Source organism: Gavia stellata, chromosome 2 (genome assembly GCF_030936135.1).
Source record: "Gavia stellata isolate bGavSte3 chromosome 2, bGavSte3.hap2, whole genome shotgun sequence".
Lineage (NCBI taxonomy): Eukaryota > Metazoa > Chordata > Aves > Gaviiformes > Gaviidae > Gavia > Gavia stellata.
Genome location: NC_082595.1, coordinates 37,034,939 through 37,061,596, shown reverse-complemented (window position 1 = coordinate 37,061,596; position 26,658 = coordinate 37,034,939). Strand labels below are relative to the sequence as shown.

At 36.3% G+C, this 26,658-nt stretch overlaps 1 protein-coding gene across 1 annotated transcript in view; it reads right to left on the bottom strand.

Annotated features, from left to right (window-relative positions):
• PRKN (parkin RBR E3 ubiquitin protein ligase) overlaps positions 1–26,658 on the bottom strand; it is a 686,369-nt gene that overhangs the window by 409,101 nt on the left and 250,610 nt on the right. Inside the window, exon 7 of the mRNA XM_059828079.1 lies at positions 16,828–16,911. Coding sequence (XP_059684062.1) covers positions 16,828–16,911 — 84 coding nt within the window. The remainder of the gene's footprint in view (positions 1–16,827; positions 16,912–26,658) is intronic.

Here is a 26,658-nt window from a genome sequence, read left to right as displayed (position 1 = left end):
CTAATTTATATTGGTTCAGATCCCCACACTGACTGTTATGAAGAAGTAGGGCCAGGAACAAGACGTGGGCTGGGCCCCTACCTTGCTGAAGGCTGGCAGACCAGTAACATTGCAAGTTTTTCCAATGTGCAATTCACTTGCTCTTGAGGAACATAAGCAGGGCGAAGAGAAATTTCATGGACAGTAAGACGACCCAAGTACAACACACTAACGTTTTCATGAAATTGAAAGACAGTTCCAACTGTGGCACTCTCGTACATCTAGGGACTTGAATCAGGCTCTAACTCAAATTCCTGAGAGATGCCCTGAAATTCCCTGGTCCAAATCTCTACAGGCAGCAAGTCCATCCTAATGTTGCTAAGAACAATCTGACCTTCTCCACAAGCATTAAAAAATAAGTAAAATATGAACACAGAACACCACTTCATGCAAGAATGAGATTTTTTTTTTTTTGCTTTCCTAAGAAAATCTTTTTGCTACAGTATGCCATCTCCTAGGTAACCCACGCTGTTTATTCTGAGCCTCTCTCAATCACAGGAGCTTTCTAAATAACAAAATGAGAAACAGGCCCTCAAGAAGCATGTTCCAAGACGCTAGTCTACTCAAAAAGAACTCAATATCTGACACACATGACATTTTAGAGTCTTTAAAATAAAAACAAAACATATGCGATAACAGGGAAAAATGTTACTTGAAATGTAGCAGCAAGTGTTATGCTAATGCATGTGGGATTTGTTTCTAAGAAGTTCTAATATTCTTCTAATTTTGGCCACTTGGTGTTTTTTGTTGGGTGGGGGTGTGTGTGTGTGGGGGGGGGGTGGGGTGGGGGTGTGTGGGTGTGTGGGGGTGTGTGTGTGTTTAAACAAACTGCACAAATTTATTAAGTCAGATTTCTCTGAGCTAGAAAATCAGTTGAACAAGATTCTGGTACAACTCCAGCTATAGAAATGCTCCAGCAAAAAACTATGAATTACAAGAATTAAGTTATCACAGCAAATCCTTATTGACAGGTTAGTGATCCTGCAAGCAATGCACTATTGCCTACCAGTGTTTAAGTTTCCAGAAATCAATCTCTTTGTGGGTGCTCCCTCTAACACACATAAAAGTCATAGCACCTTTAACAGATATCTCCACAGTGAATTTTGTTATTTTTCCCCTTTTGCAACCTCAAATTCATGTGGGGCTGATATTTTGGTTTGAAAAGAACGAGATACGCACAATTAGAGCTTCTACTTGTGGCGCTGTAACAGTGGTGTTCAGTAAGAAGTTATTTCTTAGTAGTTACCATACAGGCACCAGAAGCACATGCCTTTTCTTTAAGCCAGAAGACAACAAAACCCGTTGATACAACTTGAATACTCCTGCATCCGTTCTGATGTTGCAATGGTGGAGTAGCAGGTGTGTGAGACAGCTTTATGCATCAAAGGGATGAAGCCTGCTTTTCGCTAGAACACTCTTTCCTCATCTCCTGGCAGCAGTTAAAGCACATGTAGCTTTTAAGAACAATTCGGAACTATAGTTACTTTGCCCACATACATTGAAGTACTACAGTGGAAAAACTCAAAGATTTTATTTCAGAATGCCCCAAACATTTACTGAAGTCCCAAAGAGCTGTATGATATACTGTACAACTGATCAGCAGATGTATTACTCAGAGATGTGAGATTTCATAAAGATTTGAAAGAGAACCATTGCAATGCATAATGTCAAAAGCAGTCTGTGGATAACATGCTGTTAACAAGTTGGGATTTTTTTAACCCTATGTTTCTAACCATCCATTGTGCTGAGGCAAGGGAAATACTTGGCTTCCAAGGATCCTCCCAGCAAACAGGCTGAAATACTGAGTATTTTGAATGACACTGTAAGAACTTCACTAAGCCATTTTTATGTATATATACAGTTAATTAATGTGCATTCAAACTAATGTCCCATTGGGGCAGGTGCTTAAAGCATAAAGCAGTGTTAACTATTTGTATATTTAAAGGTGGGTATATACTTTCAGTATCTTCTTGAGTTGGGCCATTAAGGCAGAAAACAGAATCAGAAAGACATCCATTATTATCATTTATACTTTCTAGACTCAAGACAACAGAAGTTTTGCTTATACCTGACTTTTCTGAGCTAGAAATACATGTCATATACTGAAGACAACCACTTTTGCCTGACCCCGTATAGCTATACTACTATGAGAATCCAGCCATTTCTGACAGTAGTTATTCAAGAACTACCCACCGCATTAGCACAAACCATGAGAGGCAGAGCCCATAATTTGTAGCAGCATTTCAAACATGAATTACCTTGCAGCCTCTGGTAAGAGAAACTCACAGGTGATGCCATTGACTACATTATCTCACACCACCACATCCTGTAAACACTGCATGCTTATTTTAAACTTAGTTCTGATTTTTAAAAAGGAGCTAATTTTATAAGCTGCATGCACAGAAGTAGAAGACACAAATTAAAGAGTTTGCAAACTGATCCCAAATCAGTTACAGGCATGATCTCTTAGAAATAGCTAGACCAAAAATAGAGTAGACAATTGTTAATCAAAACCTAATCCCTTCACATTTTAGAATCTCAGACCAGAACATTGAGCATGGACACGATTGGTGGGAAACAGATTTTATACCAAAGTAAATTTTATAGCAGCTTTTAGATCTACCAGAATATATCACATAGTGTGGCAGCCTGCAAAATGACACAGTTACTAAACACTCAATAACAGCACTTGCCAGATGTGAATGAAGAAATTGTGCTCTTCCATATAAATGCTGCCTGACATTTGAGGAGAAACTCCTATATAACCATACTCTACCCTAACAAAATCACCTTCATCTGGTTTGATTGCTGATAGATGACTGCAAGAACATGTTGCATGCTTCAGTGGAAATCCAAGGTCTCAATCATCAGGAACAAATTTGCAACAGCTGCAGACAGTAGCATATTGTTTATGTCACATGCAGTGAGCAACAAAAGATTCAGTGAGTGTTACTGAAATTCATTGAATTACAAAAAGCTATCCCTGAACATATTAGACATGTTGCCAGAGCGCATGCAAAAATATGCATAAAACAGGCGGGTCTGATTTGTGAAAGAAGTGACAGAGTAAGCACAGTGTTAGGGTTTGGAGCGGATCTTCTTGAGTTTGTTTCTCTGTTTTTAGTATAATAGCATTTCATTCATAGGTTTCAATTACTGCTTCCCAATTTGTTCAGGTCCCTGAATGCCTGCAGGTTTTCTAAAACTCTAATAGATCAAGCGCAAAGGGTATAATCCTCTCCAAATAACATGCAGGAATGACTTGTGGAGCAACATACAACATAAATAGAGTAACTGTAACACTGCTTTCGCTACTAGGCTCAGGACTACATTACAGCAATAACACAAGCCAGCAGGAGTTGCACACCTCCTTTCCACTTTCCGCCCTGGCCTAAGAATACGATATATTGAATTCGGACTACACTTGCCTTTAGTATTCATGCTAGGTGTAACTAAGACTCAAGAAATACATACATATGTATGTACACACGCACACAGAGTGAAAACTTAAAAAAATGGAGCCTTTATATAGATTGTGACAAATGTATTGGTCATATTTATCCTTTATTTCTCAGTCTTATAATATCTAGCTTCTCTAAGAAATCTGTTCTGGTAACATCAGGTTATTTCAGGAATGGCCACACTAAACCCTAGAACTGTCCATCTAGCCCAATATCTTGTCTCTAATAGGAAGTTAATAGTAGATGCCTAGAATATGTGTTAAAAAAATGAAACAAGAAACCCCAAAAGAAAACGCACCATGCAAGACAAACCTAAAAAGGTATTTGCCCAGAGTATGTTCCCAAGCTCCAGCAATTTGTGGCTTAAAGAATTCCTAAAACAGAAAGGGTATCTTCACATTTAATTGTTCTCAATGGATTTTTCTTCCATTAGTTTGTCACTTTTTGAACCCATTGTAACTTCCACAGTGTATCATGGTAAAGAGTTCTGCAGTTCAATTATGTACCACGCAAAGAGGAATCTCCTTGTGGTGGTTTTGAACATCACAATAACTGGAAAAGAATACTGTATGAGGCCAAAACCGGGATGTTATAATCATACAATGTTAAGTCTTTAAGACAGCATGGGTACAAACTGAGTTCCTTGCTGCAGTGCATCATCAACATGTTTTTCAGACATTTCTAAAAGTAAAGTCTCTTAAAAATATCACAGGTGCCTTTACACTCAGTTTTGGTTTGTGAATACTATTTACCTTACAGCATAATCAATGGGATTACAGGGGCTGTGAATGATCCAGGGTTTGGTCAGATGAACACAAGCTGTGCTCTGCTCACTTTCCATAACATCGGACCCTTGATACTATCAGTCACAGGAGGATATAAAAATGTTCATTTACATAACATTAACTGCTTTTTTAGTGAATCCAGGGGCATAGCAAAATTTGATGAAAAGCTGTTGACTTGTTAATCTAAGATATTGGTCTTGCCAAAACTCTCACTGATTCCTGTTACAGGACAAATCTTCAACTCACCTGAAACTGCCTCTCATCAAATGATGAAGCATCTACACTATCTGAAGAATTTTTCAGGAACTCTACCATTGAAGGAGATGTGAAGTTGTGTTCAAGACAACTGCTTATTTTTAAAAGGCAATTCTGAAGGACCAGCAAAACCTAGTAGCTGAGCACAATTATGTAAAGTAATTGTTCATATAAGACAGAATAAAACACTGAAAAAAATTCTCTGAAAATGTGCTTAATGCTCATGTTTTTAGATAAGGTTTTCTGAATCTGAACCACAGATACAAAAAATAATGAGCAAAGGATTTTTTTTAATTTTTTTTTTCTTTCAGTGGCAGTGTTAACTTAAGAACATCAAAGAGCAGAGGATTTATTTGAAGAAAGCATTATAATCTTCAGCATATTTTGTTTGATCTTTTACAAAATTGTGACATTTCCCCACATGTGAATAGAAATGGTTGTAGCAATACACACAAGATGAGCCAAACTTCCAAAGACCATTCAACACACAGTACAAATGCATGAGTTCCTCTGGGTTTACCAGAACATCTACGTAATTCCAGCTCATAAAAAGCTATTAGCAACCCTCTGTTGGCAAGAGGAGAAAACTTAAGAACAAATCCAAAGACCTGGCTTGATTTCAGTTTTAGGATTTTCACGGTGCCAAGAATAATGTATTGGTTAAAAAAAGCTTCTTAAAGAAACAGTCAAAAGAAAAAAAAATCATTTACTATATAACCAACTGATCTAAATCATACTTGTTATGTTTGCTGGTGGTGGGTTTTGACGCCGATGCCGTTTGTGGCCCATAAAACATGTCCAATATACTGTGGAAATGTTTTATTTCTACACTGGGCAAGAGTGAATAAGTATTCACTTTAATATATATATATTTTTTAAATTAGGATAGGTCTTAATTTTAAAAGCTTTAATTTTTCTTTCCAAGATAAGTAATTCAGCTTTTTTGCCCTTGTATAGAATTAATTCTGTTTTATAATTCAGTTTTTACCTATCATTGATTTTTCTGCACTAAAAAGTGAAATAACATAATTTCTTTAAAAAGGAAAAATTGTTCTACTCCAGAATGAAGTTACTTGAGAATATCTGTAAGAAAAGCCCATTCAAATTATAGTTTCCTAAAGAGGTAACTGAGAAGAAATGTAGAGTTGAAATAATTTGTGACTACAATGCAAAGAACTCCAAAACATATTAAAGATCATTAAATACTAAGAAAAGTCAGCTGCCTTGTTTCTTTCTTCAGTAATCAAGTTTTTGAAGTAAGCATTTTTAACCTGTAATTGCTATTAAGGACATTAATTTAAAGGCCTAGAAAAAATTACCATAATATAATCACAGCACCTTTGTAGGTTATGCCAAAGTCCTATACGTGCTGTTTTCAGTGCTGTTCCCCTCTCTCCCATTCCTCCTTAGAAAATGCACTGGTGGCAAAACCAAACCAAACCACCCATATTTAGAGTTATTTAAAATAGAGAGCTTTACAGAAACAGAACCACAACATGCCATAGTTTAGGGCAGCTTTATATGACGTAATCTAGTAAATTACAGGCATGTAAGCCTGACACTAGCCCTGGATAGAATAAATAGCTAATATGGTACTTGATTAATAAAAGAAGGATGTGTAATTAATGTCAATCAAGAAGGATTTATGGTAACTAGACCCTATCAAACTAACCTGACGTTTTTATGAGATTACAAATTTAGTGGAACAACATAATAGTGATGTTGCAACTTACCCAGATTTGTGTGTGGCATTTGATATGGCACCAACATTTTGATTAAGAAACTAGAACACTACGAGATCAATATTAGCTGGATTTCACTGATATGTTTCAAAATCTAATTTCCCCACAGTGAACCATCAAATGTCTGTTTTTCAAGGTGGTCTTGCAGTGATCATCTCCTAGCTCTATGCTATTCAAAATATTTGTTAATGATCTGGAAGAAAACATAAGTAATTACTCATAAATTTTTCAGATGGCACAGAATCTGGGGGAGTGGAAAATAATGAAAAGTAAAAGTCACTGACAAAACCACATGAACAGCTCACTCAGCTGAGATCAAACACATCATATGCATTTTAAACCAGCCAAAAAATGAAGTCACACCTTTAGAAGTAAGGGCCATGCAGACAGGAGGAAGGACTCTGTCCAGCAAGGCAGCAATTTGAAATTACTTAGGTTTTTGGTGGATGATCAGCTGAGGTGGAACCCTCATGATGGCATTATGGTTAAATTGTCTAGTAAAACTGCTGGATATCAACTTAAGTAAGCAGACTATATAATCCCGGTAGTTGGCACTGATGACATCACTGCTATAACTGTGCCTGGTTCTGACGTGTGAAATTTATGAAAAATGTCAAAAATTGGTAAGAATGCAACAGATAACTGAGCAAATGATTAAGGACTGGAAAACGAGGTTTTATTACTTACCTCTCAGAACATTCAAGGAAATGATAAGTTTTAGCTGAACTTTAGTCTATGGAAACCAACTTGAAGAAACAGAGGGCTCTTGATAATAAAGGACAGTAGATAGAAACTCAAGATAGACAAGCTGAAGCTGGACAGAAAATTTGTGCTAGAAATAGAGCACATTTTAAACAGACAAGGTAATTAACTGCATAAAACAAGGGGGGAGGGGTTGTTTGTTTAATTCACCACTGTTTTTTTTTAAGTCAAGGACGGATGTTTTCCTGAATTTATCTTCTCATTCAAAAAACTATTACTTCAGGAAAGGATCACAACTTGTGTTACACAGGAGGTTAGGTGAAAGGATCAGAATGTTCCTTCTGCTTTTATATCTATGGATCACTTATTTCCCACCCATGAATGCCAATTAAATAATCCAAAGTTTCTGTGGTGTAAAGGATTCCCTTAGTGTGTCTTTCAAGGCTTCATATTTTGAATCTCAGCAGTTCTGGATTCCCATACAGTTCCATGGGACCAGAGAGGATCCTGAAGTGCTAGCACATGTACCAGATTGCCCTAACAAATTATGCTTTGGGACAAAACTGTTCATCATGGAATTAGAATATATGGAGAGAAGGTAAAACAAGTGCTAACATGGGTATAAAAGTTTTTGGAGGATTAAAGCCAATGCATGCTAAAAATTGCTTGTGTAGTTCACATAATTTAAAAATTGAGTAGTTCAAAGCAATTGTGTACAGGCTTGCATTTGTATCATTACAGATGTGATATGAGTATGATACATATGCTATTGTGATTGATTAGAAGGCTCGCAAACATCTTAAAGATGCCATTTTACAACACCACAAGATTTGTCTTAATATACTGTAAGGTGTTGATTGTTTCAGTCATGCATGTTGATTCGTACATTTTTCTACGGAAATTAGGGTCAAGTAACTGATGATTAATTTAGTACGGATTTAATAATTAATTTTATATTCTATGTCTGCTCTATAGTCATTCTAGTTGTTGTAAGAAATATATGTACAATAACTGTAGTTATAAACTTAAAATTTTGATTGACTTCGGCCATTGTTCTGCTTAACTATGCTTTTAAAGACACTCCTCGCAAACAATTTAGAAGCTTCTTACGTTATATGAGAGAAACCTGACTGGGGATGCCCAAATTGATTCTCAGCTTCACCATGGAAGCATAAATTGAGCCAAAGCATTAGATGTGTTTAATAGAACAACATAACTTAGTGATTAAAACAGAGCCATTTTAATCTTTAATTTGGTGAATGGATAGGTTTCCGAAGGGAAGAGTTTAAAATCAGAAAATTCTCTGAAATTGTTTGCCTATTTGTTAGCTCTTGTCCCTTACATCACAAGACAGGGAAGACAGTAAAACTACGATGATGCATCTGGTTTACTTGTTACTTAAATTACATTTATGCTTTATTCCTTTTACTTGCACTAGATTTACTTGCCATACCACTTGGCATAAAATAATATAACAGTTCCTAAATAGCAAAAGCAATGGTTTCAGAGTCTCTAGTAAATGAAAAATACTCTGAAACCTGTCTTGTATTAAATTTAAATAATCCTATTCTCAAGTCTGGATAAAGAAGCTGTCATAATTTTACTTCATGGATATTAGGTTGTGTTACAAGAATTTTAATTAACACTCCTGTTTCACCATACTCACTGTGAATTTTTTTTCTAAGCATGTGATATCTGGACTAATCTCTATTGCATAAGGCAAACTAACATGGACAGCAATGAAATGAAAGATGAAGTTGAGGTTTCTTGGTATCAAGAAACATCTCAGATTCTTTAAAATTACTCATAGCAATATTATGACATTGAAAATATTCTAATGGCTCCAAGGACAGAAAGACATGGTTCCTTTCACAAATAACTGACCACATCACTGTAAACAAAGAACAATGAATAAATAATATAGGAAGGCTCTGATACATTGCTATAATGAGATGATAGTTCTTTAGTTTACTATATTTACATTTTGATAACATCACTAAATATACTACTTTATTCTTGATACTTTAACTGCTACAGAATTTATTTCTGTTTTCAGCCGAAACTGACGACTGAGCTGATCAAAGCAAAATGAGATGAAAAAAATGAAGCATGTTTCATCTGAACAGTGAGGTTTGATAAGAATAGCTTTGGATGCTTGAACAAAAAAGCAGTTGGTAAGCTGCATATTTAAAGCATCCAAGCTGAACACTATTCCCTTGATTTCTTAGTCCAGCCTATTCCAGATGAGCACAGACTCCCTGTGGAACAGACTGGCTATGAAAAGATTACATAATGTTGCTGTCCTCAGTGCCAAACCTAATGACAAGTAAACATGGAGAAGAACAAACATTCATGATGAGTCTTCAAAAATTTCAATGTAATAAAATTGCAAGATTCAAATCACACAGGAGGAATGTGAAAAAAACAACAAGAGAAGATACATAATGAAAAAACCATAACATGCTTCCTATTGCAAATTCTTTGTCCCAAACACACACACTGGAACAGTGATGCTACTGTATAGTGGAATGTGACTGTTAGAAACCACGTATAATGATCATATACCAATCATTTAAAAAAAAAAAGGAGTAAAAATAGATAAGTGACCAAACTGGAAAATAAGTCTTTGCTTTGGACACAGGAGATTGCTATAGAGCTTGATTAGAAGGGTATACTGATATTTAAGTAAATCCAATACTTAAAGATGCTTCTGTAAGTTCATAGAAGTCCTTTTGCTTCTTGTAGAAACACTTTGCTGAAACCTAACATGTTTTAGAGGCTGGAGAAGATATAAAAATGCTATTCAGTTATCATGATGATGGACAGTTGATGCAGTCTTCATCAGGAATAAAAAGTTCAAGATAACAGTAATGAGACATGTCCTACTGGGGTAGAAGTACATTTATAGAATCACAGAACTGTTTAGGTTGGAAAAGACCTTTAAGATCACCAAGTCCAACTGTAAACCTAACCCCGCTAAGTCCACCACTAAACCATGTCTGTAAACATATTATATTTCCATTAAAATAATTTTCATGTTTTCTTATTCACAATGGCTTAAACCATATCCGACCTATAATCCTGTTTAACCCTTCCATTACTGTTTCTGAGGTTTTTAAAGTCTACAGCAACTCTTTCTGCTCATCAAGTGAGAATCTCAAGAACACATACAGAACATTAATACTTTTTCCACAGGTTTCTAAAGTTCAGAACAATTTGCCCTATATTTTGCCTTGGAGACATAGCAATGTCTTTCACAAACTGATGCACATTTGCTTGAGTGTGGGACTGATGCAGAGCCGACTCCTACAAAATCACCACTTCAGTGGTTTATAGTGGTGTTGCAGCTCTGTCTCCAACTACCTATGAAAAGAGCCATATTATTTCTGTGGCTGATGACTTTTGAATAGCATGAGCCTATGAAGAAAAAGAAAATGTAATAGCATTTTATACACAGAAGTAGAAAAGTCATCCTCTTCACAGTCAGAAATTCACTTCATTGGATGATAAGCAGAAAGTGTTCTGTATGTATTTTGGGGAACTGCAGAAGTTTGAGCTTAATAAGAACACTTCAGCAATATTTTATTTGAATAAAGAAAGGTATTTACTGACTGAATAAAGAGCTTAGTATCAAATTAGTATCAAAGGACTTGCAGAACAAGCCTTATGAGGAGCAGCTGAGGGAACTGGGATTGGTCAGTCTGGAGAAGAGAAGGCTCAGGGGACACCTCATTGCTCTCTACAATTACCTGAAAGGGGGTTGTAGAGAGGTGGGTGCTGGTCTCTTCTCCCAAGTGACACGCGATAGGACAAGAGGAAATGGCCTCAAGTTGCGCCAGGGGAGGTTCAGGCTGGATATTAGGAAAAATTTCTTTACTGAGAGAGTGGTGAGACACTGGAACAGGCTGCCCAGGGAAGTGGTGTGGAGTCACCATCCCTGGAGCTGTTCAAGGAACATGTGGACATGGCATTGCGGGACGTGGTTTAGTGGGCATGGTGGTGTTGGGTTGATGGTTGGACTTGATGATCTTACAGGTCTTTTCCAACCTTAGTGATTCTGTGAAATGAATTCAGACTGCTTGTAAGGACAAACCTGAATCCCCCAAAATCATATCGGAAATACCTTCCCCCACCTGAAAAAAAAAAAGGAACAAATACCAGACCCTCAACAGGATAGCAGCTAAAATTTCATTTGAGGTACAGTACCTATGATTTTTGTTCAACTACTCATGACAGCTGTATTTATTCACCAGAAAGCATATGTCCCAATTATTACCTTTACACTGAAAACCAAACCTAAATGCAATATAGCTTCAATAGCACTCACTCAAGCTTGCAATTGGTTGAGAAATAGCTTGCTCCTGTCCATTTCCCTGAGTTACTGGAACTGATTATTTACAATCCTCTGAGAAAAGCAGCACTTTAATTTTAACTCTGTGGTATGATACATTCTACTTAACAAACTCTACATCACTGATACTATGCTTTGCAAAGCTTTTTTTCATTTTGTCTTCTTGGAAGATTTACTGTGCTCTCGCTATCACAATTTAGTCATTGATTTGGACAAAGTAATTATACAAAACAGTTCTAAGGTTATTTAAAAGTTGTACAAATATTAAAGAAATACTGGAAAACTTTGAATCATTACTTCAAATACACCACTGTACCACCTTCACGCTAAATAGAAGAACTGGGTTCATAAAAAGAGTAAGGTAATTTCTGTCTTTTTAAAGGAGAATAAGTGCTTGTTCACAAGACTCCTTTCTTTAAACGTGGCAGTAATCTTTGCTCTTTGGTTATGCAGCCATTTGAGAATGTTTCTAGTCTAAGAATACACCAGCTGACAAGAATGGAGAGCTCGCTGTTTCCTCCTTTAGTGAATCCTATTCTTTAAAAAATAAGTAAATAAAAAAAATAATTAAGAAAAGAAGCCAATAATGAAAGACCAATACTTCAGTCCTTCACCATTTTGTGAGACTGAAACCAGAAGTACATTCCTGTAGGGGGGAAAGATGACTCTTCATCTACAGACCAAGATCTGTCTCCCTCTGTCTACAACAAGCTTTCTGATAACTTTCAGGCACAACACAAGAAGGACCTCAGAGATACAGATGAGATTTCCTCATGATATAAAGAGCAGTTCATAAATCACTTCCTAATTAACCTCAACTCTCACCTATCAGTAAAGCCTTCATACACTTTTATGGGTCTGTGAAACTTGAACTATGGTGCTGCTCTGCATTGAACAAAGCCACCTTTGGCTATCTAGCCAAGTGACAGAAAAAAAAAACAAAATCAGTTCAAGCTATTCAACCTGTAACTAAATTATGCTCATGTGAGAGCAGTATCTGGAATTTCCGAGAACCATGACTGTTTCTATAGCCTTTGGGTTGCCCTCTTCAAAGAATACAGAGAATTACAAGAAAAAGAACTCAGAAAGAAAAGCAAATGAATACATCTGAAAACCAAGCCTGGAGCACTGCTGGTGCATTCAATCATTTCTCTAGAATAAGTGCCTAGCTGCACAGCTACATACAGCGCTTTTGGCCGAAAGTGTTTTGAGACAGCCACCAAAAATACAAGGTTCCACCTCATTTAGTGAATGGCCCTGGTTTGCGAAACAGATCAAAAGACTTCAGTTTGATCCTCATTTAAAATGTGTCAATCAGCTAAAGTCAACTTTTCCATTTTCTAATTACAATACTTGAAGTTTGTTATGAAAGTGATTTGAGTGTCCTACAATTGCAGTAACCTAAGTGTCCACACCAACTTCATCCTTTTGGAGCTGTAGAAGTTCAGAATGAATGTATTATTTCTGACAGACTGTAATTAATGTGAAAAAACCCCATTGAGCTCTGCTTTGGATACTCTGTATTTTGTTCACTATTTCTCAAAACACCAGACTATTCGTTTTGTTTTATAAAGTAGTCTAACATTGTATCTCTGAAAGAAACACTGCTTATTACCTTTCCAAAACCCATATTCTCTGTTTAGACCCTATTTTCACCTGTGTTTGTAAGCTTTTGTATTTCTGGATAGAGCACACAACTTCTTAAGAGCCTATTACCTCAGGCTATGTGGTAACAGCCTATAATTGAAATGAACATGACTAGAAACCATGGGAAAGTTTCCTCAGGCAGCACAGGGGACTGGTATCCAGTGTTCCAAGTTCTTCAATTTCTCAGTCAGCAATCAGTCATATTTTAAGATGTTACAATTCCAACATTTACATTTTATATTTATTTCTCTTGCATTTCTTTTGCTCATAATTATGGGCGATCTCAAATCACAAAATACTATGTTTTTCACTCCAAGTTCAAAAGTAGTTGGAATCACAAATAAAGCACATAGAGCAGATCACATGAAAATTTAAATTCAGTTTATGTTGAGCAAACCCACAAAAATTAAATCAGATACATTTCATATTTGCGAGCTCACTGGAACACATATGGAATCACAGTGCATTTATCATTAAGATACTCTTATCTTTTGGCAATAATTTATAAATTTTATTTAACTAAATTGAAATTTTATTCCTATTGCTTTCTAATATTGTCAATTACTCTTTTTTCATATTTGCAACCAAAAGAATTAAAGTCTAATTTCTGGCAAGAGACTAATTTTATATCAAAACACATACAAACTAGTATTTCAGGAAAAAACACATTGCCTCTTAAAGGTATGTTGAAAACTGGTGTTTATGAGAAGTGGAAACCAATGAAAAACAATTTTAAAGCAAAACATTTATGTCTTGGGGGAGAAATAATGGAGGAATCTTTTCTTCTTTGCTTAAACAGCAGTATTTGCAGTTCATTGATAAATGACAACTAACAGTCTCAAAGCTTCTTCGCTACCCATCACTAAAGAAGCACGTACACCGTGGAGCTGTTTAACACAGACAAAATATAATTGCACAAACTTTATCATGACAATGCAAAAATGAATACTTAATCATGAAATGTGACTTACTCTCCCAAAGATTGCAACAGCTAAGAAAAGCCTAGAGGATTCAACTTGTGAAATAAGGGTTTTTTTTTCTCTTTTCCAAGGACAAAAGATACATTCATGAAACTCACACAGGGATGAAGTTCATAATTGATTTAAAAAGCCAGAAACTTCTGCTGAAGATCTTTGGTTTATTTTAAAGTTTAAAAAAAAAAAAAAGGCAAAAAAAGCCAGATTTCACATGTAATGGAAAGAAAGTCCCTAACTTCTGCAGACAATTAATTCTGCCTCCTGATGACAGTACAGAGAAGACATTGGCACAGGGATGCAAATGGGCTAGCCCAGGTGAGTTAGTTACTGCTTTTGTGGTGGGATTTAACCATCTGGTTGCAGATCACCTCAGGAACCAGCAAGAGGTTTTATATCTGTAGTACATACAGGATTTGGGAACAAATGAATGATATCAAGTCACTGACTTCAGGTAGGAAAGGTTCTGGGAATAGGCACAGTACAGATAGTCAGATTGTTTTACCAGAGCAGGAAAGAGTGACAAATCCCTGGAGGCACATTGCTAGGATCTCTATTATTTCTGACTCCAGGCAAGACACAAAACCAAAGGCTCAGTGATTCAAGCTTTTGGACTGGAAGATTTCCCAGGAAGCAAAGATGTGTTTTCACAGTGACTGAGGCTGAAAAACCCCCACCCCAAAACACAAGAAGGATGCCTTTCAGGGACTAGAGGACTTCAACAAGTCACTAATACAAAGATCCAGTGCAGGGCTACCTACCAGATAGGTAGATAAGTGAATCTGACTAATTTTTTTAATGACTTCATTTTTTCTTGACTAGATTGATATTGCTGGCAATTCTTGCTCAAGATCATAAAAAGGAAGATCGTTCTTGCATCCCAGTCTGGTTAGGTTATAACACCATTGGAGAGAGTGGTTTGTAGCTCATAGAAAGGGAAAGTGTTTCAGATTAGAAATAAAGGGACAGAACATTTCTCTGATAACAGCCTCATGCCTGTAGTTCAGGTGGTCTGAAGCTGCATTTGCAAAATGTTTGCCTAAAATAGGATGTCTCCTGATTTTTGTTCAGTGATGCCTTACTGAAAGATAACATTGATCCTTAGCTCTACTAAGTATGCAACTTGCTAGAGGCATTGACAGCAACTGGAGTTATGGGACTTATATTGGGTATTGGTTGTTTGCCACAGCATTAGCCAGTTAAGATTTTAGTTTTATTGTCAGTGCCTTTTCTTTTTTCCCCACACAAAGCCAGGATGGTATGTTGATCTATTTTCTGCTTTTTAAAAAAAATTAAAATTTGAGAGAATGGTTTGTATCTCAGGAGGCAGGGTTGCCGAAAGCGGCATTATTTAGCGCCTTTTTCACAGAGAGATGGGGTAACAAAAGTTGTAAATTGGCAGCTGCAGGTCAGTCAGATATGTTCTGGGAGTCCCAATAGGTGACAAGACTGAGAATCTTGATCACATGCTTGTGTATAAAGGGCTCAAGCCGGATATCTGTCGCTGAGACTCCTTTCCTTGTCAAAAGCAAGTTTTATCTTCTTAATTTTGCTGTGACATCTTTAAAGAAAGTAGGGAAAACAGGAAGGACTTCTCCCCAGTGACAGTAGTGGCACAGTGACAACAAACAGGTAGCAAAAGTGAAGTCAGGCAGTCAACCCTCTTACAATTAGAGTAGTTCCTGAAGCATAACAACAGGCAGACTACAGCCAATCTGCCCAGAGGCAAAGTGGTGCTTTCTTTTACACACCTAACAGATCTCAGTACTGGTGAGAGAATAGCATATGAATGTCTAATACCTGCCACTTTCAAGGGAGTGGTTGAGCCACTACTAGAAGGAGCACCCTGAGAAGCAGAGGCCCAAAAGCTGCAAGACCTCAGTTTGTGTTGGCTATGCATGGAGACAGCTATAAATCCCATGCTGTGAAAACAACCGTTTGGTGTCTAAAGTTAAATAAAATACTTCCTGACACCATCTGCAGCCAAGCAGGAGACACCTATGGAACCACATGGACACACCACTTCACAACTGTCTTGTTAGGGAAGACAAAGAGAAGATTGCACCAGAGCAGGTGAGTGCCTCTGAAAAAAGGCACTTACTGTTATCGCAATCTACAAGCCTTTGATGGGTAGAATCCTTTCATATGTAGAAAGCTTTGTGTTTGTCTTTAAAAGCTCTGTCCAGTAGGAACACCTCAAATTAAGGTTTTTCCTGAGAAGGAAGTATCTTGAGAACCTTTTTAGTATTAAATACTATTTAACAATATCTAATACATGAAAAGATATAAGTATACATAAATAATGTTTTAAAAAATCTTCATTAAGAATTTGAGATGTCTATGCTGCTTCTTACTCAGGCTTTTCATTGATGTATCTTTGAGAAACACTTAAAGTAAACAACAATGATGAGCATGTGGGAGAACAGATTGTAAAGTAATCAGTGTGAAGAATCTGCTTCTGTGGACAAAGCCTGAAAAATCCGATATGAAAGATCGGATATGCAAGATGACATATAAATTTGAAGCTTTCAGGGCACTGATATATACACAATAATTATAAAATAAGCATTGACATAAATGTTTAAATATTACATTCTGCATTTAACTATGCATACTTGAACATCTAAGAGTTCTACTTCAGTGAAAGATGACATAAAATTATTTCCTCCTTCATTCCAAGCAGCAACTGACCAAGTTCCTCTCTTTTGCTAAACATTGGAGATGTATTATCTGATTCTGAACAGCTCTTCTGAAGTGTATCAGACATGTCAATTTACATTTATTTCTGCAATTCTAATATGGTTAGAATTGCTGTGAACAGTTACTCCTATAAGTGCCACCATACTCTAACAAACGTGACAAAAATCTTACCGCTATATTTCCGTTGCACCTTTGGGACTGGCAAACACCTCTTATTCTGTTGGGAATCAGCACATCGTCCCAGCAAGATGGACCCTGCAAAATAAAACCAAAGCATATGAAGGCTTTAATCTACTTAGTAAGTAAACATAAAAGTTGGGTTTGTTGCCTCTTTTCCTACCCCCAATTCTTTTAGACTTTAGCTAGACAGTTTTATCATGTTTATACTGAAAAAGTCCAATCAGATTAATATGACAGTATTAATCAGTAAAACTCAGTCACTGACAGGACATACAGGCCCTCCATCCTGAGGTCAGTGTTGTGAACAGGAGTCAAACAGTAGGTGTGGTTTCTCAGCTTAAGACAAGGACTGACTTAATTATAATTAAAAAGCTTCAAAGACTCATCTTCTGGTTCCAGACTGTTTTCACCTTGGCCTGCAGCTGACTAAGGGGAAAAAGGGAAAAAACACAACAGTTTGAAGTAGAATACACAGTTAGAAAGACTGGAGCATAACACAAAGAGTAGGTTAAGTAGCTTTTCTCTATTTTGTTGTTTAAGTATTAAATGGCTCTAACGTTACTGAAATCTGTTTCTGTTTTAGAAGCAGATTTAGGCTGCTAATGTGAATTTTGATAATGTTGGCTGTAAACAAATTAGACTTCTTGTTGCCAGATAAAGTCTTTACCTAACTATAATACAACACAATGAAAATGTGAAGTGAGGATTGTTAGTAGATTCCTGCACATTTACATTAGCTACAAGATTTGTCAGTCATTGTTAATTAAAAAAAAAACATAAACACCCAGAAAGAAAATTAATAGCAAGTCCTTAGCAAGCTTTGCTATGACTTTTTGAATAAACAGTTCATTTATCAGTGTATAACAAAACACAGAGTAAATTTAAAGATTACAAGTCAGCATTATTAACAATTCACAACTGCAAAGTAGTGTGGTTAACAGGATGACCTATCAAAGAATAATATTTATATATATGGCATATATAGGAACATTTATAAAAATATTTCCCAGCACACAAAAAATTTAAGTTACATTAGTGCAAGTATTCTCTTTTAATATTTATCTCACACCAACTAATATTTAATTCATAGACAATAAAAATTAATCTGAGAAATAGATATGAAGCTTACAGATATCCATATACATAGCAGAAATAAACAACTAAGAAGGTATCAATAATTAAAATATTTCCTACTTGGATTACTCAGTGTTTAGGATAGCATCACTATTCAGGAATAACATGAAAACTTTACCCAGAAGAGAAATTACGGCAGTCAAGAGGTTTAACTGCATTAACGAAATTAGTGCCTACTTAAATCATAGCTGGATTACCAAGTAATCCAGGACCACATCTAGATCCATCTCCTTTTTTCTTCTGTATGAGGCATTTCTTCAGCATAGTGCAGACATGGCCAAGACAGCTTTGAACTAACTTAGTAGTAGGAACTTAACATAAAATGTTGATCCAGCCTGTCTGAAAAGATGAGCAAAACAGCTTAGTCTGTGCTGAGCTCTGTTCTCTACTGTCATAGTGGAAATGCTGGCATTTGAGACAGGTAAAAAAGAGGTTGAACATGTATAAGCTGTATTGCAGGCAGACACAGGGGTAACTATTGGTAGATTTTACTCTTTGGGAGAAAAACAGCTGCAGTATAGTGTAGTTAGTATAAAGTAGTAATACTTCACTTGAAATTGTGAAAAAAAACCACCAAACAAAAACCCCCTTGAATTCATTATTTAAAACATTTTAAAAATCAAGTTTGCCATCAATTATTCCAGTGAATTTTGGCTTCTTGCAAAGCTTTAACATTCTTGAGATTTTGCAGGAAGAACAGCAGAGCCTCCTTCAGGTGTGGTGTAAAGAACTACCTCCTTTTAATTGTTTTCAACTCAAGAGTTGAAAGTTTCATCCTATGTTCCCCCATTTATTTATTTTTCCCCATGCCACCCAAAGATTGTGCAGATCTCTAGCACGCCTCTCACAGTAGTTTACTTTTCAGGAAGAAAAGTAATGTATCTTGCCATTCTTCGTAGATACTGTTCCTTACCTTTGATCAACTTTTCACTCTCTTGGTAGCTCTTCCAATTTTATTCTATCTTTTTAGAATATGAGAAACGTCACACGGTGTACAAGACTTACTTACATGCTGGACTAGTGAATGGGAAGATGGTGTCTCTGAATTTGTTCTTTATTTCTTTCCTAAATAATTATTGAAGTGTGATTTACTTCGCTGATGGTTACTAAGCACTGAGGCAGCATTTTGGTGGAATTATTTATCATAGCTCCTAGATGTCATTCCTGAATGTACCAGTTATCTCAAAATCCATCATGTATATATACAATTTGGGTTTATTTTCCCAGTGCACATCACTTTAATATTAACATAAATTTAATTTCATCTGCCACTTCACCAGCAGATGAAGTCTGCATCCTAAGGTCCACAGAGGGGCTTCCGGTAGGTACTTCCCAGGTTCCTCCATACTGAGCATGCCTGTTCGTTCCCAAGGATGAACCAGCTGTATACCTCATCCTCTCCAAGCGTTTCTTTTATACAGCAATCATCTAGTGGACTTTTACATATTCTGCTCCTGTTAAAATTTAACAGGAGTCAGTAATAGTTTTTCTGCTGTTTGCAAGTTATAAACTTTTTTTTTGCTTGCCTAATTGCATTTTTATATTTAAGGTGCCAGAATTATGCATTTGTTTTGGTTTGATGGATTTTTTTTGTTTTAATTTATCTCATTACCCATTTTACTCATTTTTCTGAAAGACGCATCCTTGATTTTAATAACGTCCCTCCTTTTTTTTTTTCACCCCCACAATTTAGTCACACTGGCTTCCGTTCAGCCCTCAAATTTCTGTGCATTTAATCTTTGATTCCAGTATAATTTCCATCTCCTCCAAAGATTTAACTCTTTTTAGCTGCTCCTTCTAGCTTCTTCTCAACAGGGACCCTTACTTCTATGTAGCTTCTCTTTTTTAAAATTAAGCACAATACTTGCATCTTTCTCAGATTTTGGGAAGTTGCTGAATGTAAATATATTACAGTAATTGTTAAAGAATAGGTCTTTGTTACTAACTTTATTAACCAGGTCCTCTGCATTACCTTCTCTTGCAAGTTCTTTGATCAACTTTTCCATAACACAACCTGACAGCATCTAAAAGTTTACTCTTGGGACCATGGTTTGACAGGATACTTACCTAGTTTTCACGAAAGCAATTTAAATATCTCATTATCATCAATTTTCTTACACTTTCAAGCTTTTGATTTTCCCCAGCATGGTAGACTAGCTTTCATCATCTGGTCAAGTGGCTGTTAATAGGAGTCTTATATTTTTTTTCCCTTTTCAGGCCTAGAATTTCACTCCATAAAGATACTCTATAACTCAGTGATTTGTTAAAGACAGGGAAATGTTAACTTGCTAGTCTTATTTAACACCTATCCCTCTTCCTTCATATTCATATTTGTTAGTATCATTTATTAGAACTTTTTTTTTTTAATTTAAAGGAATTCAGTAGGTTTATATATCTTTCAATAATCCTTACGTAATTTACACTTGGGAAAAGGCTACTAGTAAGGAAGGGCGAGAAATAAGAAGTAATAAGTATGCTTTATAAGATTTGGGGGTGGGGAGGGGACAGGGAGGAACACTTAAAAAAACTAAAACCCCAAACACACCCAACAAAACCCCAAGCACAACCACATTTTCCTGATCCTGATAATAACATCAAGAGTTAATCTTCCTGTTTCTTCATCCCTGCATGATTAATATGAGACTCTCAAAGTTAATGATGCTATGCTAGTATACACACAAAAACAGAGTCAGAAGATTGCTACACAATAAGATAATTTAAAAGCCTCGTAGAAGCAATTCCACAGGTATGTTATTAACTCTCGTGCTAATTAACTTGATTTCATAAGAAGAAAATATTTCAAGCTAAACTTTTTAGAGGAATGAATCCGTTAACTCCACTGAAGTTATTTCAGGAGAAAACTTCCCAAGTATTCAGAACTTTGCACGTCTAGGTCCATAATCACAAAAATGTAGGAGGAGTAGTAATTCTGAAGTGAGAAAGAAAACATGTGTAGGACCATTTATAAAGTGGAGTGAGAGTCTAAAAAAGCGCATATTTAAAATGGATTTGAAACAATGTCACTATATTGATTATGCCGCAGTCCTATAGTAGTTGAGAAACAAGCAGCTGATTTGCAAAATATAATCAAGAAAGCATCCTGAAAGAAACCGGAACAGAAAGGAATTGATGCAATATCAACTACTGTTAGTTATCAACTAGTTAGTTATCAACTACTACAACTAGCACTGGAACAGGTCCAAATATGCTTAATATGCAATTATCTTTTTATTTATTAAAAGTAACAACAATTGTATGAATTTTGTGGTCACATTTTAAGTTCTTATGTACAAGGGAAAGCTAGTGTGCTATATGGCATGGTGTGGACTTGCAGTGCTCTCACTCTCTGCAATAATTTCCTCACAACATTTCTCATGCACCCGAGAGTACTTTTTGCATGAAGCAGCTGTTTGAAATAAGAATATGTCGTCTTCCACTTAAGGCTCACTAAAAGCATATACACAGGGAACTGGTAGCACAGTCCCACACTGTCAGGAACTACTCAGCTGTTCACTCACACTGTAGCTAACAACTTCCTATTTTTTCCTTCATAAAAAACTCCCACCCTCTCCAACACTTCTTTACATTAACTCTTATGATGGGCATAAAACCCATAAGAAAGTCAGATGCATTTAACTGTTTTGATAACATTAACCAGACCCAGCTTTAAATCAACAGCATTTTGTCTTTGTTTTAGCAAGAGTTAGATCAAGTTCTTAAGGGACAAATTAATCCAGCAGGAAAAGTACAAGATGGAGTAGCAGAACATCTTTGGTTTGTGCCTGTCTTGGAAGGGGGGGTTGAGGGTGGAGGTGTAACAAAAAATAAAACCCAATCAAACAAAAAACCCTACAAAATTCTATGCCTCACTTTCCAAATTTATAAGGGGAAAATCTCCTATTACACATCTGTGCTTGGCATTCTTCAGGGTCATATTTTATTATTAATGATAACGTTATACACTTCTAAAAGATTTAGCATGCTTGAGAATTTTAGTTTTCCACCTTCAACAAAAAAAAGACGTTTGTCCTTGAAAAACACTGTGTATTCAAAATGTTAGTATTTCTTTAGCAACAGCACTACTAAATATCATTGCTATAATTGCGTCAAAATAAAATTAGGAATTCTGTCAAGATAAACACTTTGAAATGCAATTTTTGTTATCGTTCTTTCTTGAGTCTAAGAAAAGCCTGTCAAACTGCAGGCCAGCCAATCACTTGTGGTGTTGTAACACTGCACACTGTAGTGTTCGTAATTATTAGTTTGCATTAATCAAGAACACACTGTGAGAAAAACAAAACCTTCTGATTGCGAGATTAAAGCAACTGCCCCTCTTCTATACAGCCAAATGGCTCACAGAGAAAGCTATGAATTAAAATGGATGTATCAGAGAAGACTTTTCCGGTATATAAATGAGAAAATGACAGAATAAAGAAAGAAATAGAAAGAACACCAGTATATCACTGAATAGAAAAAGTCACGTCAAATGTAGTTGAGTATTTCTCAAATAACCAGGTATGGAAATTTTATGCTTTGGGTGTATGGCAGTTGTTTCTTCCCTTTTTGAGGGGGAAGACAGGAAAAAGTTGGCAAATGTCGTATTAAATTTGAACTGAAGCTCCTATGCAGCATACGAAGAACAGGGAAGATTGAGGTGGTTTTTTTTCAATGTATGAGGGAAGTACTGGAAACCTGTGTACATTCCACCTTTATATTTTACTGGTGCCCAGTACAGTGGACAGTACACTCTACTGTCAGTGTACTTTCCATCCAGTAGCCAAGAACTGATTTTGTATTGTAGAACCACAACTGAATTTTGGTCAACAACCACTTAAAAAAAATATCTCTGAGAACAGAAATAGTATCTAGAGATCTCAGGTGACAAATTATTCAAAATGCAGTTGCTGACAGAACTGTTGACCTGTGAAGTCAGGGAAAGGTCAGAAGCAGAGGTCAGCAATAGAAATCAGTGATTCAAAGACTTTGAATCATTTAAGAGGCTGGAAACTATCCATGTATTCAACGCTTTGTATTTTCCCTGCTTTATATTCTCCCCCAGTGAACAATATGCAGCAGAATATCATTAAAACACATCTTTGTACCTGCTAATATCTACATGAGACACATAAATCATTAAAATGTTGAGCAAATGACCCAACCAAGGGACAAGTATTAATGCAGAAGGATTTTTAAAATAATGTAAGAAATAATTTCAGGTACTTGAGAGGGTTTAAAAATCATCATACAAGCCACAGAAAAAGGGCTAAATCTAATGCAAACCATGCAAGCACTCAAGACTCCTCTGCAAAACGATGGCTATTGACCTGTCTACATGAGAGTATTTGAAGAGCTAACCAGTGTATGGTGATCCCTCAGCATGATTTTAGTATCTTGAGGCAGTAAGACAAAAAAAGCTCCCCAAAATGGTAGGATTACTTAATAAAAATTGATTTCCCTTTTGCCACTCTGCAACAGGGGTATCCACACTAAGCTATCATAATCCATTTTCCAGTGCCAGTACACACAGACAACTCTGTCCCACAGACATAGTAGGAACCAAGATGTATTCTGACAGTAAACATACATATGCAAACACAGCTTAACACAAGCGATGTATATTATGTGAAGAGCAATAGATCCCACCTACTGTCACAAACCTAACCTATATTAGCAGGGATGATACAATATTTTTGCTATTGTTTTCTTCTACTCTTCGCAACGCAAGTTTGAGCTCGCTTTCACAATACTAGCATTTCAGCCTAGAAAAATAATTTTATAAGGGAACGCACATTTTCCTACAACAGCATAGATATTTTTACTAAATAATCAGAGCTGCTCCCCTCAGCACCACATGACTAAAGCTTGTCTGTTTCTCTAAAATCTAGCACCTTCCAAGAGTTTTATTCTTATTATGCTACCTCTATACCATTTCAGAGAAAGTGACTTGCAAGACTACAGGTAGCCAGATCCTGGAGGTTCATGAATGTCTCAGAACTGATGGCTAAAGCTGGAGAAGGGTCAGCAGGTAATAAATCCCCAAGGAACTGGGCAAAATCCAGAGTCTGTGAAAAGGAAGAAAGAACAGGGCTTTTTCGTGGATAGACAAACTGGTATTGATTAAGCCTGATGTTACTATTGGCAAACCAGTACAGTCATGCTTTTTCTCAGCAGCCGTAACCAAGAACAAGATTTGCCTTTCACGTTCCACACTTGTCATTAGACTGTCACTGCTGAATGCTAGATTATTTCTTCTGAGCATAGTATAGATATAACACATTAAAATAAAAGCTTTGATCCTATTTTATTAGTGCAGTAATGGAGTTGGAAAATTAAGACTTTTCTAAAACGTGGATCAGTGTATCTAAGTCCTTAACAGCCTTAATTTAGGAAAGCAATCTGATCATGTTTTGAAGCACTTACTAAGAAAAATCTAGCTGTTACACGAACAATACTCAATTAGATTCATCAGAAAAGATTTGTGTGGCACGCTTCTAATAGCGAAGAGATTGGAGATCTTCTTTCAATTCAGAATAAATAAATCTATTTGAATCATAACATTGATGTAAAGCTCCATATTTATTTCAGCATTCTTTATCTGAACAATTATGAATTCAACTAGACTATTTTTAGTAAGACACTTCTACTGAGTGTTCAGATATCATATAGACATTATTATTTTGTTCCTAAGTAAAACTCTGTGAACAGCGGCATCCAGTTTAGCACAAAAAAGTTCCTCCAAAGTCCCAAAGCACAGCCTAACAGCATCCACCACCAGAGAGAGAAGGTTAAAAAAAGTTTTATAAAAGAGACTGCTACTGATTTAGCCAGGAAGTGCTTGCCAGCCTTTTACAGATGTTCTATTTACAATACTTGAAAATTTATTATGTTAGATAATCTATTGGAGGTAAAAACTGCCAGATTGGCAACCTTCATGACCCAAACCCTCTGCTTAGCCATGAAGCTTAACACAGAGGCAGAGGTAATTAAAGCTTACCCACAGTTTACAGAGACCTGCAAAGGCCACTTCTAGCAGTGAGAGAGTAATTTTTGTTCCAAAACTGTTTATTTTTTTGACATTTCTGCCAAGACTGATACCAACTGACTAGGACACAAGTGATAGGATACATGGATGTAAGAAGCAACCCATAATTTATTTACTAACACAGTGGAGTAGTTCTCTCCTACACCGCACATTTTAATAAATGCTACTGTGAATGACGTGACTCTGCATGTCATACCAGAGTAGCAGTGAGAGTGTCTCCTACTGCACACTTCACTGCAGGTAAAACTAACCAATTTACCATAGACTGACTTTGACATGGGATCTCCCATACAGCAGGGAACACAGTATAGAAAAGACTACTAAATTAATCTTGGGGCCATTTTTAAAGGGATTTGTGGAATAGGAATGGGAGGACTGAAGTTAACTGATTAGTCTACACAGCACATTAAGAATCCATCAGAAGAAATCTTTTGGTTATTATTGACTTTGGTCATTACAGCAATCACTAAAGCACATGGATAGTTTTATTCATATGAGAAATAACACCAGAGTAGAGTTAATCATGTTTTAAGTCTTTGCAGGATTGAACCTACTGGTTTGATTTATAGTGGCATCTCAGAGATGAAATTTTCCTTTCAGAGTGCCCAGCCCAATTAGTAAATTGACAGTTTTATGTCAATAGTTATAAGTCTTCCAAAATGAAGTAGCTAACAATTTGTTGAACTGCTCACAGTTGTGCAATTAAGACGACTTCCTGCGTGCTAGTTATTTCAAATCAAAGATCAGAGAATTGCATCTCTAACTGAAAATGCAGGTAAGTATAGTAAAAATAATTTCCATCATGTTATTTTATTGATCATTACTTTTTCTTTATTATCACAGGTATATCTGTTTAAAAAAAATCTGCTAACAAGATGTTTCATAAGTTCTGGTCTTTCTTTTCATATTGTATTATACGACATGGATTTGCAAGAATAATCCCACTGATCACAACTAAATAAAGAAGGCTTATACAAAGACACCCAAGATAAAGGTCTCCAGAGTTACCTCTTCATCAATAATATTTTTACAGTGTGAACTGTGTTGCCAGCACAAACGATATTTAGATAATAAGCAAAAACCTGATTCATAATGTGCTTTTGGACAGTTATTTCAGTGGGCCCGCCCCACCAAAAAGGGGCAAAAAGAGAATAAAAAGAACTCAAATACAACAACTGCAGTTGAGAAATTGAACTGAATAAGTCCTGCTGTTGCTTGACAGAAATGTAGTTAAACAGTCGTCTTGAGAGAGACAGAGAGAGAAAGAGAGAGAGAGAGACATAACTATGAAAGAAGAAGTGGATGTAGAGTCTCCTAAAACAACCAACCAATTTTAATAATAATTTTTTTTTAATAAAAAAAAAATCTGTCAGACTAACGATTTCTAACCTATAAAAAAAAAAATAGGACCCGTTGGCTTCACTTGCTGTTACTGCTATGGTGACTTTTCAGGGGTCTTCCTGAAGGGAAGTGGGCAGATCACCACGAGCCCAGGGAGCTCACAGAGGGGAGAAATCAAAACCTCAAAAATGTGTCCCTCTTCTGGGCTGAACTGAGCACGCTCCAACAGGAGCAAGAACACTCGTGGTTGTTTGAGCTACAACTCTCTACATTAGAAGTACTCATCCACGTTTTGAGGGCTTTTG